Source organism: Camelus ferus, chromosome 21 (genome assembly GCF_009834535.1).
Source record: "Camelus ferus isolate YT-003-E chromosome 21, BCGSAC_Cfer_1.0, whole genome shotgun sequence".
Taxonomy (NCBI): domain Eukaryota; kingdom Metazoa; phylum Chordata; class Mammalia; order Artiodactyla; family Camelidae; genus Camelus; species Camelus ferus.
Window position 1 is genome coordinate 4,350,880 of NC_045716.1, and position 14,777 is coordinate 4,365,656.

The 14,777-nt window shown below is 38.1% G+C and overlaps 1 protein-coding gene across 5 annotated transcripts in view; it reads right to left on the reverse strand.

Annotated features, from left to right (window-relative positions):
- Positions 1-57: 57 nt before the first annotated feature.
- The window catches only part of CEP350 (centrosomal protein 350), a 122,655-nt gene continuing 107,935 nt past the window's right edge, over positions 58-14,777 (reverse strand). For all 5 annotated transcript variants that reach the window (XM_032463607.1, XM_032463606.1, XM_032463605.1 and 2 more), the window contains 5 exons: positions 12,499-14,501; positions 11,225-11,632; positions 10,974-11,120; positions 8,303-8,425; positions 58-3,927 (listed from right to left, as the gene is read on the reverse strand). In XM_032463607.1, the coding sequence (XP_032319498.1) occupies positions 3,763-3,927; positions 8,303-8,425; positions 10,974-11,120; positions 11,225-11,632; positions 12,499-14,501 (2,846 nt within the window). In that variant the 3' untranslated portion in view covers positions 58-3,762. The remainder of the gene's footprint in view (positions 3,928-8,302; positions 8,426-10,973; positions 11,121-11,224; positions 11,633-12,498; positions 14,502-14,777) is intronic.

Below are 14,777 nucleotides of genomic sequence, written 5' to 3' on the forward strand. Positions count from 1 at the left end.
AGACTAGCTTTCTAGACTTGGCTCAAAGGGTGAAAAAATGAACACCTGACGTGAAACTAAGTTATAAATCAGTTTATTTACAGATTTTATCTTTCCTTAAAGTACATTTCAGTTAACAAATCTATTTACACAGGTGTACATGGGAGCGCATCCCAGTTATTTTACATATCATACTTACAAACCACACCCTACGTCTTCTGTGCAAAGTTGCACTGGATGTGTCTATTGGCTGAAAATGGCCTGATGATCAGGCTATTTACACATACACAGTAAACGGGTTTGTTTTTCATGTCTGCACAATACAGTACACACACGGAGGCCAGGCCTCCCAGGGGACGCTTTGCAATGTGTTTACGGAGAAGGCTTTGCAAAGTTCGGAAGGAAAAGCTATTAAACACAGGTTAATTAAAATGACAGTACCTCCTTTACATCGGTTTACATGTTTTTCTTCACATTTTTATAATACAAAGATACTTTATTGAATTGCTGCACAACCAGTTTAAGATGATTTGTAAACATGTAAATTTCTACAATTTGCATTAAACATCATTGTAGTTTCTATCATTTGCTCTTTGAATTAATGTTTTATTCACTAGTATTCTTAAGGTAGTAAAAGAAGATGTAAGTTTGAACTTCTTGCAGAAAAGTTATGAGTCTCTAACGCTGTGCGAGTACACACTTTATTCAAGTATTGCAAAAAGCTAAGGCCACTTTTTTTCAAGACAAGAAAGTGAACAAAATTGTTTTCTATCAATAGGCCACAACACTCTTATGAGCAATGAAATCTCTTTTGAAAGATAATTTCTCAGAGACCTGTAGTCACAGAAGGAATTTTCCTTTCTTTTCGCTAAAAGAAAAACAAAGTACCTTCCTCATTAACTACTTTTGAGCTCTTCCCACTTTTTCCCTAGAGTAAAAATTCCTGTTTAGACCTGAAGAGGGACTCTATACCCTGTACTTGTTAACCCAGAGTGCAGTACCCTGGATAGCACAAATTATTTCGGACTCAGAAATAAATCTGAAGCCTGTATGTTGGTTTACTACTAAGTTCTGATAGTGCTTTTCTAAAAGATATTACTGCTGATGCAAAGATCTTTTTCTTAGAGGAATTATGAAGAAAGAGTAAAAGGATGGGAGTGTGGGGAGAAGGAACGAAGGTTACAAAGAGGGGTTGTTTAGATTCTTGGTTAAGAGGCAGAACTTGATTAAAAAGATCCCAGTATGGAGCGAGTGGCGGGGTATCTGTGTGTTATCCCTAATCCTCGCAATAAACCGCTTTTTAATGATAACCAAATAGTTAAAATAATAAGAAATCTGCTAATTATAGATTCTTTTCTTTTCTGCTACCAAACTATGGACAATCTTTTCTAGCAAAGAGTAAGACTGAGCCATCCCTGCCTCTCATCTGGAACCCAGGGTCCTCAAGAGAGTCAAGACACCTGGGGCACGTCAGGACTACCCCCGCCACATGCTGCGCCGCATTCTGACCAGGGAACTTGGAGTCCAGACTGCTGATCCCACAGACTTCTATCACTTTTTTTCCTTTTCTGGAATCATAATGTCATAAAGAGTAAAGACAAACTTTATTAAAAATTGACTTAGGGCCAAACAATGAGGATGTAGAAAAACAACCTATATTCCTATTATATTATTTTTATATTCATTTATAAAAAACTTACAGCAGCTGTAATCATAAGGACAGTTTAATCCTACAAATAGCCAAAGGATGTAGACAAGACGTTTCTCCGCTTTCCAAATAACATAGACTGAAAAGAACAGCCTTTGCTTTTCCTTGGCCACATGAAAATAGTATCTCCACACTACTGGTTAACAACCCCAAGAAACCCTAGCTTCTCTTAGTTTGCTCGTTATGGCTACAAGGCTAGAGTTCAACAGCAAAAGCCCAGAAGAAATGCTGGCGACATCGATCTGAGCATCTCTTGAGACCCAATCACATTTCAGTGCTTCCCTTATTTGTCAAGAGCTATCACACCAGTCATTGTGCAAAATGCAAATATTCCAATGATTATTTCAGTAAGTTTCTCATAATGACAAGATGAAACCAGAGAGGAAGTGTGCATAGTGAAACACTAGAGACGCAAAGGCAAGTTTGGAGGAAAGATGCAGAAATGAATGGATGTGCACACTTAAAGATTATACCATCTTTGGGGTTTTCCTAACACGTTTTGAAGCGAGATTAACATTCCAGGATGTTTTTAAGTATGAATCCAGTGGATGTCTTGTATCATGCTTCTAATCAGGACCTTCAATGTTAAGGCATTTACATTCACGCCTAAGATTATCCACATTCTTCTAGATAACTTGAAGAAGGATGGGACTGATTAAGAGAAACCAGTCAAGAAGGCAGGTTACTGAGGTCCCAGAAGAGCATCAGATATGCTCTGATGTAGCAGCTGGAGTCTGTACTTTTTTTCCCCAGGTAATAGTTGTGAGAAGCAATGCTGCAAGAGAGGCAGAATTGGATTTTACAGTGTCTGTAAGTCATGTTATCCCATTCCTGCTACTGCAGGTGATCTTGGAAGAGCTCATCTTCGTTTCACTGAATTAAACTGCTTTCTTCAATATGTGTATGGGCTTGTTAAAACCATAGATTTCCTGTGCAAAGACTACGAACCATAGAAGCTTCAAGACAGAAGTTTTACTATTACAGGAAGAATCTTTCACTTCTGAATAGGGACATACATTTTCAACTTAATAATTTATCTTAAAATAAATTAAAAAAATGCTCTGTAGCACAAAACAAGCACACAAACAATCGACAGTATCTGTTTGTCTTTGGTGCACACACTCATTTCCCAAATCATTCAAGTAACAGCGTCTCTGACTTCTTGGGGAGAGATGGGAGTTGAAAGTTTGAAGGCCAAAATGAATTATCTCCACTTCTGCCGTGCCTGGATGCCTGAGATGGTCCTGAGGATCTGTGATTCTGGGAGCAGCTGGTAGAGGTTCAGAAGGAGTAAGAAAAGTGCAGGGGCAGACAAGGGGTAGAAGAACCAGCCCTGCACCAGTCCCGTGAGCCCAGTCTTCAGCGGGGGCGCTTTTCTGTTTCCATGCCCACAGAGAGAAAACGAAAAATAATGCAAAAGTTTGAAATTCTTTAGATGGTGCTCAGAAAGCAAGGCTACCACTGACTTCTGTTAACTTGACAGTCCACTTGGTGCTGCTCAAATTGCAACAATGGAAGAAAATGGTCTTCAAAAAGAAATGAAATGAACTCCAGAATGTGGAAGAGGCGCACACGATTAAGCCTGCCTATCTGAAAGCGGTTCAGGCGTTAATACTGCCTGGAGACTATCATGTCTACTTAGCGACTTTCGTGGTATAAACCAGGATTACATTTCAAAAACGGTATGATGCACTTATCTGTAAACCTCTGTTGCCTGGCTTCAGACTCAAGGTAGGTGATACCCTAGTCTAAGCTAAGAGGTAAGTCTGGTGTTTTCAGCCCTCATCGGAGACCCGGCAGGGATGCTAACAAGAGGTGTAGGAATAGGCTGTGTCAACATCAGGAGTGCAACCCTGCCCACCAAAAATACCCAATTAATCCAGTGGACGTCTCTAAAGGCAAAGGCTGTAATACCAGATATACCGCATTGTCCCGTGAACTCCAAACCAGTAGTCTTTAAGAACAGGTACAAGGTCCGGAAGCACTCTTGCTGTGATGGAGATGGGGTGTGTATCAGGAGGCAGAAAGGCCCAGGACGCATATTAGCACTCAGTGTTCGATTTATTTGCAAGATGTCACACAAGTAGCATTCTCCCCTGTTTTTCACTGATCTGATTCAGAACATCAATAGTATCTCGGATCAAGGTCTCAAAGATCCCATCGGCTAGCTGCATCTTCACACACAACTCGTCCTCATCATAGTTCACCCACTGTGCCTCCTCCTCGTGGAGCTCCTGTACCTAGAATTCAGAAAACAAAAAGGTTAGAAAATTACTCTCACACAAACGCTAGGAAACGCATGATATTTGCCCCATCCATGGAACTACAGTCCCAGGAAATAAGAGAAAAAAGGTAAGATATGAGGACATCAAATACCCCTTTAAAAGTTGCAAAAAGTTAGAAAAAATTCAACTGTCAAATAAAAGTGGCTTCAAATCTGCCAAAATGGAGTCTGACAATACTCCAGGATTTTATAGACATTAAGGATTACAAGTACGCTGTCTATATCCACAATTACATGCTTCTCAAGCTGTGCTGAGCGAGAAGCATGTCTGGGAAAGCTAAGAAGCATGTGCCCTATAGAAGATTCACGTCTCCCATGAATTTATCTGTTCAAAGTTGCACAGCTTTCCTTTTTACGAGTTCTCTCAGCCTTCAGTATTAAATCTGTTCTTTGACTAACTTCCTCCTCAATGATAAAATTTAGGAAGCACTGTCCTAATGAAATCATTTTTGCCCCTATGGCAGAAACATGTACGCTCAGGACATTACCCATTATACCTCTCAGCGAAACCGAGATGAGCCCCCGCCAGTGCCCTTGTCGATAAGCAAAAGCTTGGCTCCTCTATAAGAGCAGGAAACGTTTTCCTCTCAGCCGGTGAGAACTAACATCACATTTTCTTTTTCACGTTGGCCATCAGAAAGCATAAAGCCCAGCCTGCGACCTCAGTTACGGCAACTGAAGAATCTCACAGCCTGAAAATCTGCCTCCATTTTCTTCTTTTAGTTTTCGGAGTCTGTTCCATTCAATGACACATTTCCCCTGCTGCTGCTCCTGAAGATGTGTGTATGCATGTATGTACATTAGTATATACTATGTATTAAAAAGTTGCATTAAAAAGTCAGTCTAACAATAGCTTTTTTTTTTTTTTGGACAGGGTCTTAGGCTGGTAGTAAAGAGAAATATAAATAGAATGTGGCCAGATTTAAGCAAGTATGTATGTCAGGGCCTTTCATCATATTCTTGTGAACAAGATGGGGAAATACAGATAGATGTAGCAGATATACGTATTTTTTGGATTAAAGGACAACTAGCAACCTGGAAGGAAGTTCCTGCCTGGAAGAAGACTCAGGAGCTTTTTCCTCTGTGATCTCAGTCCATCTTGTTCATATTCCACTGCAGTAATTATCCTGCAGAATTTTGTATTTGATGTATTTGTTCTCCCAATAGGCTGTGAACTCAAGATTTTTCTTTTTATTTTCTATTTATTAATTTCCAGTGACCATGACAGTGCAAATAGAAGGTGTTGAGTAAATAACTGACATACAGATTTTTTAGTGAGTGTTTTAAAGCTTGTTTTTGGCTCTGTCCAGTTCATTTTTAGCAGTGACTTAGATGAAGGCTAGATGAAGGCAGGTACCTCAATTTTAGAGGTAAAATGAAAGTTGGGAAACATAATAGCAATATTAAAAGAAAGAACCTTAAAAATGTGTTGATAAGCTTGAAATGATGGGCCAAATTTAACAAGATTAAGGAGTGAAATAAGGTCCTGTACTTGGACCAAAAAAATAACTACAAAAGGTTGAGATTTTAATCTTTAAATTTTCCTAAGCTTTTGTGAGTCCCATGGGAATGATATAACTAAAAATAAATGAAACAAATGTGATTATAAACTGCATTAACCAAAGCACAGTATCCAGAAGGAAGAAGGAGGTTATACAATTTTACTAATTAAGCAATGCACAAAATATTACAGGCATACCTCAGAGATATTGTGGGTTCAGTTCCAGACCACTTCAATAAAGCTAGTCACACAAATTTTCTGGTTTCTCAGTGCATGTAAAAGTTATGTGTACATGATACTGTAGTCTATTAAATGTGCAATAGCATTATGTCTAAAAATCAATATATATACTTTAAAAATACTTTATTAAAAAAACTTAATTGCTAAAAAAAAATCTAACCATTATCTGATAATGCAGTTACCACAAACTTTAAATTTGTAAAAACAAAAACAAAAAAAAACCCACAAAAGAAACAAAATCCCCCCCAAACCATACCTATGAAGCACAATAAAGTAAAGTGCAATAAAATGAGCTGTGCCTGGACATGGTCAGCTCCGAGCACCGGAAGAGCTAAAGCGGACGATGCTGAAAATCAGACAACGGGGGGAGAATCCTAACGGTGAACAGGGAGAAAAAGGCTAAGACTCAAATGAAACATTACAGCCACTTCAAAGGTGCGTCGGGAAAATTAAAATGGTTACATAAAGTCTCAAAGCTATAGAAGCAAATTATAATTAATTACATGAGAACCAATTTACACTTAGCATGAGAGAGAACTTAACAGTTACGCAGAAACTCGGGAGCTACTGAGTACCTTACCAGGTCATAAGCTGTAAAGGAGTTTCAATCATTAGCCATGTGGTTTCACTACAGGATTTGTCATTTTAAGTGCAATTTTACCTCTAGTAGGGAGATTTTCTGTACATAAAGGATATACAAAAGTTGGTCTAAATACTTGTTACTCATTCTACATCATGTATACTTTGGGAATGCGTTGCTAAAAATGTCTCATAATATTCTTGGCTAACCTAAGATGTAAATTAATATCTTTGTGAAGTGGTAAAGGAACAGTGACTGGGAACTAGAGCTGAAAGAAGATTTCTCTGCTCTTCTGACTAACAAGGCCTTAAATGTTAAACGCTCTTCATACTTTACTTACCTCAAATGATGCCTAAAAACACAAAGACTGATTAGGGATTTTCCTAGTCCAAGCAGCAACAGCTAAATTATATACCTTTTCCTAATCTGGAAGAAGCCACGGTTTATTATGAAATATTTAATGTAATAGTTGATCATGTTAGCAGTGTTTTAAAAGGGCAATACCCAGTGCGAGGCCAGCCTGCCCTGTGCGGCCTCCCTCCGTGTCTGCTCAGGGAGACTGCTCCAGCAGTGCTCCTCGCTCCTCTGCATCGCCACAATTTCTCTATGGAATTATTCCCATCAGCATATTTCTTTCCAACTAAAAGAATCCTCTCGTCACCATTTCATCTCCATTTTTCTCTTTACAAAAAAACTCCTTTGAAAGTCCCAGTTTTGCTCTCTTAATTTCTCTCATTCTCTCTTGAAATCCACTCAAATCAAGTTTTAACCTCATTCATGCCACCAAAACTACTTGTATTGATGTTAAAACAAACACCTCCACATTGCTAAATCCAGTCAGAATTTTTCAGTTATCTCACTTGACTACTGAGCAGCACGTAACACAGCTGATTGATTCATCCTTCCTCCCTGAAGACTTTCACCTGCTGCCAGGACCGCACACTCTCCTGGCTCTACCTCACTAGCAGTTCCTTCTTAGTCTCTTTTGTTGGTTTCTCGTCACCTTCTTAACCCTTGAAAGACTGGAATGTGTGGAATATGTCAAGACTCAGACCTTGGGCCGCCTCTCTATTGGCCTACACTCTTTTTCTTGGTCCCATGGCTTTGACTACCATCTGTATGTTTGCCACCCCTGAATTCTTATCTCCAGCCTGCATCTCTTGCCTGAGCTCCAGACTCGTATACCTAATTACCTGCTCAGTATCTCCATTTGAAGGTTTATTAGACATTTCAAATTAAACACATTCAAAACAGAACTCTCGATATTTTTTCCGAACCTGCTTCTTTCAGTCTTCCTCAAATCAGCAAAAGGCAATTCCTCAGCTACTCAGGCCAACCCAATGGAGTTATTCTTGGCACCTCTCTTTCTCTTACATTCCACATTCAGTGTATCAGCAATTCTGTTCTATTTTGAAAACTGTTCTCACCACCTCCAATACCACCAACCTGGTCGTAGCCACTATTATCACTTGCCTGGATTATTCCAATAGCCTCCTGGTTTCCTTACTCCCACCTGTGCTACCCTTACTTCAGTATACTTGCAACACTGCAGCCAGAGGGATGCTGTTAAAATGTAAGTCATACAGAATTAATACACAGAAATCTGCTGTATTTCTATACACCAACAACAAAATAGAAAAAGAAATTAAGGAAACAATCATACTTACCATCACATCAAAAAATAAAATACCTAGGAATAAACCTACTTAAGGAGGCAAAAGACCTGTACTCCAAAAACTGTAAGATGCTGATGAAAGAAACTGAAGATGACACAAACAGATGGAAAGATATACCATGTTACTGGAAGAATCAAAATTCTTAAAATGGCCGTATTACCCAAGGCAAGATACAGATTCAACGCAATCCTTACTAAATCACCAAATGGCATCTTCCACAGAACTTAACTGTCATAGACTTAAGATTAATTATATTCCTTTTCTTAGAATCTAACTACATTCTGATTTTTGAAAAGATGATCAAAATAAAAATAGTTCAGTTATATACACTGACCAGGATATGATCCACTCGGTCTCTTTTCTTTCTTCCAAATTTCATCATTTTCTGCCAATCTGTTTTGTGGTTTGGCTCCTTTTTAAGACTGAACAACTTGAGTACTTCTGTTGCTATAAAGTTCTGTGAAAATAAGAGGAATGAATGAAACACAGCAGAGTTCTTGTGATTTAGTGCTTATGATGCAGTAAACAGATTTATGCTAAGAATACAATATTTATAAAAGATCATACAAATTTCTTCCATTTATAGTACAACTTAGCACAGTGAAGAGAAAAGCATGCCAAAATGCTCAAACTTTATTCACTTACAGAATTTCTGTTTACACAACATACAAAAGTAAAACCCGTTGATGAATCCGCAAAGAAAAATCACTTTGGAGTCCCTGCTACTCAAGAACCACCATTAGCTAACTTCAAGCTGGCAAAAGAAAGCATAAAATAAACGGCTGAACCTGAAACATGAACTTTGCCTGGGATAGTTTACTCTGAAGCAGCAAGATTTAAATACATTAAAAAAAATTAATTAACACTTCAGTATGAGAAGCATGGTACTTTTATTGCTAACAATATTAGAATGCTCACCCTTAAAAAATACTTTTAAAAATGCTATAGCAATATTAAAATTGGTAGGCAGCATCACCGAGTGTTATATTGATGTATGCATTCTGATGATTGCTGCTATATATTATGTATCTTGTCTTATTTCAACATATTTGTTCTTTATTATTAATAAATAATTTGGGGTTTTATTACTTTTTATAGTTATTCTATTAAAGATAAACATCATCTTAATGGGGAAAAGGACACATTTATGAATCAGAATCACTTGAGAAGATTCTCAAACCACCAGTGTGCCCCCAAACTGCACTGCTCCCCACCTATACACACACATGTTGATACATTCAAGGATGTGTCAACTGCTGGGAGCTGAAAGAAATGAAGTACACCAATGTTCTGAAAAAGTTCCCCAGGTGGTTCTGATGCTTTATTCCTCAAAGTTGAAAATCATTTAAAAAGTCTTTTTAAAAAATGCATCAAGTCAATATTTGAACACTTTTTTTTTCCTGCTTACTTTAAGCAGGAGTCAGCAAACTTTCTCTGTAAAGGATCAGACTATAAATATTTCAGGTTTTGCAGGCCATATGGTCTCTACTGTGACTACTCAACTCTGCTGTTGTAGCAGGAAAGCAGCCACGGACAATACGTAAACAACCAGGTACGGCCGTGGTCTAATAGAACTTTACAGAAACTTGGAGGGCTGGATTTGGCTGCTTGGCCATAGTTTGCCTACCTTTGATGTAAGCACAGATTACATCTCACAAATTCTGTTAGTGCAAAATATTTTTAAAAGCTTTCCATAGTTAACAACACTGTAGTGTATATTTCAAAGGCGCTAACAGTGGAAATCTTAAAAGTTCTTATCACACACACAAAAAATTTTAACCATGTGTGGTGATAGAGGTTAACCAGACTTATTGTGGTGATCTCTTCACAACATACACAAATATTGGGGAAGGATGTAGCTCAGAGGTAGAGCACATGCCTAGCATGCACGAGGTCCTGGGTTCAATCCCCAGTACCTCCATTAAAATAAATAAATAAATAAACCTAATTACCTACTCCCCACAAAAAACCCCCACAATACATACAAATATCAAATCATTAACGTTGCATACCTGAACCTAATATGTTATATGTCAATTATACCTCAAAGAGTAAATCATTTAGACAATGCCTCCATGTTATATACCAGAATAATGTATATATACCTTTAATGTATTTTGATACTCCACATATACTACTGGATGATTTAAGAAAATACACCAGTAACGTAAGTAATTGGAAATATGTTCCCCGCGGAGAGAACAAAAGCCTTCTATGATCAAGTAAGTTTAGGAAACATACTCTAGAGCCTTGCTACTCAAAGTGTTCTAGGATCAAAAGCATCAGCATCACTTGGGAGCTTGTTAGAAGTGCAGAATTCTGGTCCTACTCCAGATCCACTCAGTAAGAACCTCCATTTTACCAAAATCCCCAGATGACTCAGATGCACATTAAAGTTGGAGAGGCACGGCAAGGGAAGTATAACCTTCGCTACATTAGGAAAATAGGTGAGTAGGCTGAGACACGTCCACCAATGTGACTTTAAAATTGGTTTGCTGAGAGTCCTTACAGCCTCCGGCACTTCTTAGACAAGCAATATTTTTTATATATCGTGTTACTATCCCACATATTTCAAAACCACATTATCAATTTGAAACCTCCAAAATCAAAGGTGGAAAGGTAACACCTATGGACATGTTTTCAGGTGTACTTCTAGACTACCTACCTCTAAATTATTAAAAATTCACCTAAAACTTCTATGAGTTGCAATAATGTATCTCCCTGAGTATTTGCTAATTTTTTCTTAAATATTATAAAATATATATATGAAATGACTTTTGTTTTGTAAAAATTGAGGATTCAGAATTTCCTCTCACCCCTATCCCTCCACTGCTCATAGATTCAATGAATCAACAGGAATTTATTAAATACCTACAATGGGACAGCCCTTGAGGACAAAATGGTGAATAAACAGAAGAGCGCCCGCTTTTACCTCAAGCATTTATAGATCCGTATAAAGGAACAGCAAGTTAAGAAAGGAGATACTCTATTAGTTTGCAGTTTACCTTGATTTCATCAAGGTTATTTGGATTTTTCACTCGTCGGAAATAACTAGAGTTCATTCTACATGGCTTCATCCAGACAGGTTGATTCAAGTTGGGATCCTCAGCAAATATTTCCTCAAAAATCTCTTTTGTTAAATCAAAAACCGCCTTGATAGAGAAAAATAGAACAAAATAAAAATGGCTAAGAATCCAAATTTCAGACAACAGAGAGAAGTTTAGAAAAGTGAGAACCACCCCGCCATGTTCCATACCTGTCTGTACACCCTTTTACTAGTGCTCTCTATGTCCAGACCCTTGCTGGCACAGCCCAGCAGCTTGGCGGGGATGCTGATGCTATGAAGATCATGACCTAATTCCTTCCATTTCCAGAGTTCTTCTGCTGCATTGTGTACAAGAGTTTCCACTTCCTCCACAGTATGCGGGACTGCCAACAATGTTTCACACGGCTTTGGGGGAGCTCTTTTAGGTTCTGCCATTAGAGGTACAATGGTTTCTTCTGCCTTATTTTTTTGGATCTTGTGAGAAGAGCTCAAACCAAAGTCTTCATCAAACCAGTCTTGATCATCTCCTAACACGCTCAGGAACTCTCGGCTGATCTCAAGTTCAGCAAGTCTCTTAGCGAGCTCTTCCTGCCCACTGGCACCGAATACTGGACTCTCCTATAGAAAAGGAACCAATCAAACAACACTATTCAGTGACCTCAGATCACTTAACACGCTTGGGGTTTTTGTTTTTGTTTTTTAAGAAAAAGCAAATGCATTACTTGTATACTTACTATTTCTCTATAAATAAACAAAAGAAAAATAATATGGTGGCTATTAATGAATGATTTAAGAAAAAACTAGCCTGTTTCCTGTAATTCTGCTTACATAAGCCTTATAGCTGAATTCTTATAAACTGCTTATTGACTTATTTTATTCTTTTTTGTATCATCATTATTCTGTTTCTGAAGGACTGTCTTGCTTCTGGGATATGGAAATGAGACATACAACTTCTCACCTTTGGTGATTATCTGGCTCAAGTTACTCAAAATCATTACTGTTGTTCCACTGTCCATAGGCAAGTTAAACAAGTTGATGGGCTAAGCATATGTCATAGTGGATTTATTTCAGTTTTACCAGAACCAACATCACAGCTGATAATTTCTGCAAGGCAACTATGACTGAGGAAATATGTTAACAAATAATTTCATACGCAAAAAAGTACTGGGTTGAGAACCAGTGGGAATCTCCATGGAATAAATTTGTTCACTGCATCTGGAAGGCAATCTAGTCTGTGGACAGTATACAGGGGTTTTCAATTTAATATAAGCCTGTCAGTGTTTGTGACAACCCTATAGTGACCACTCATGACATAACAAAGGACAATGATACTTCAGACAGAAAAACAGCTACATGGCCTTTAAAAACTAGTGGAGTGATTTTTAGCTAATAAACAACCCATCACCAAAAAACTTACCAGGATCTATGAAATGAAAATGTACGATAAAGGGAAGGTTGACACTTTTTCTGGACAAGATACTTACAGGTCTGGGACACAGATCTGGTGAGGAAATCTCTTCTTTCTCATCTTCCAGTTCAGACCTTACGAAGCAGCCTAGAGCCCTTGGTGACTGTTCCTCAAGATCTGGGGACAGGTCTTGGGGTGGTACTTTCTTTTGATCATCATCAAGAAGCTCTTGATTGCTAAGCTGGATTTTCTCATTCCTAGCTTTTTGGATTTGTTGTAGTTGACTGACTGTGTCATTCAAAAAGACTTTTAGTAAACTGTCTGTCAGTAAGCTGACTGTTTCTAGCTGTTCCTTTGACTTTTTTTCCTCACTTAGTGATGACTTCAGCTGGGCCTCCAATTGGTTCTTTTCTCTTGTTAAAAGATCCAGAAGTGGGGTAGAAAGCTTTTCTGAAACTTCGGGATATAGGTTCTCTTCCTTTTCTATAAACTGCTGTTGCTTCTTTAATTCTTCAGAAAAGGTATTATCTAAAGTATCATCTTCTAGAGCAATGGAAACCTCTTCTGTGGCTCCGGAAACAAGGTCTTTGTTTTCCTTTGAAGAAATCAGTGAATCCACGGAAGACTGCTGGTGAATATGGGCTTCAAGTGCCCCAGAAATGTTCTGTATATTGTCTGCTTCTATTTTAAGGCTTTTATCAACTGAGGCCTCTGTGTCCTTCATACTAGGGAGAGATTTCTCATAAAAATACTCAACTGCATCCTTTTCTCTTTCAAACTTGGGAGCCTCTGTATCTTTTTGTTCTTGATTATAGTATTGATATTGTTCATCTGAATAAGAGTCTTCATCTTCATTTATGTCTATATAGTCATCGAAGTTTTCTGGAATGTGAGATATTTTTTGAGGAGGAGCAAAAATCCCATGCTTCTCTCTGCACACAAAGTATACAATGCCATCATATGTTCCATTGTTATTTCCTTCAGGTTTATCCAATTCCACTCCAGCCCAAAATCCTTTAGCAAAGCTAGTCACACCTTTGAATCGAAGAGTTCCCGGCTGCACATTGCCAATTAACACCCTATCACCAATGTGGAAATCAAATAACTCATCTGCAGCAGCAGCTGACACCAAGGAAGGCGATTCGGTAACTCCCTGTTCATGCTCTACATCGCTGCGCTCCTTACTTTTCATAAGCTCAGTGGGGGATTTAAGTTCTAACAGCCTTTCAGAGTGAAGACTGCTGTGAACAGAAAGGCTTTTCTCACTGAGGCACTCACTGATTTCATCATCGCTACCCAAGCTAGTGGCTCTACTTCTAGAGCTCCTTGCTGGCTGTGACTTCTCTCTGCAAGACTGAGAGTCTCTCCTGAGTGACAACAAAGATGCCACCTCAAAGTCATCTTTGTACAATTCAGCTGAAATGTCTTTCTTACAAGAAGATACTTCAAAATCTTCAGAGTATGGTATCTCTTTAGGAGCAAAAAGACGTTCTGACCAAGACGAGTCCCTATCCTTGATGTTCTTTTGTACATGAGTGTCTTTTTCTGATTGGATGTTTGGACTATGATCCACATCTTGATCTGACTGTCTCTCTTCCAACTCTTCTTTATGAAGATTTCCCATGGCTAATCTAACTAAGTCTTTCTGAACATTTACAGAATCTAAAGGAAGATCTTTCCTTGAAAGAATTTCAGGTGAATCTCCCTGTTCCAGGTCTAGTTTCAGGAAGACATCAGACTTCCTAGATTGTTTAGAATAGGCATCTTCAATTGCACTCTCCTCCAATTTTGCATATTCTACTTCCTGTATTTCTGATTTTTTACTAAATTCTTCTTCAACCTTGGCATCAGACACATCCAGAATTCTATTAGAGGTATTTAATTCTTTGAGAAGAGGTGATGAAGGGACATTTTCTAGAGAATCTCCAGACTCAGCTCTGGTTTTCCTTGATGATCTGACAATTGGAGAGGAAGTCTGAAAATGCTCTTCTGTTCGACTGTCCAATTCAATCATTCTCTTTGTATATGAAGATAAAGACCTTTCTGATATTGATCTCTCAGAACCTGCTAATGCAGCATCTTAAAGGGGAAAACAAAATCACATCAAAATTATCAAATCACAACTTTCAATTTCTGGAACCAAAGTTTAAATAAAAGCCAAATATTAGAAAAACTCTGGTCAATAAACATGACCTGTTTTGTTTACCATATTAGGTAAGTTTTTCCTTTTAATGGAATATACTATACCAACAGAACATTTTAAATGACTAAAAACTTACAGTTTGGAATAATTTTTTTAACTATTATGTTAACTTATAAAGAAAAATGGCTCAAAGTTTATGGAGACACTGATTT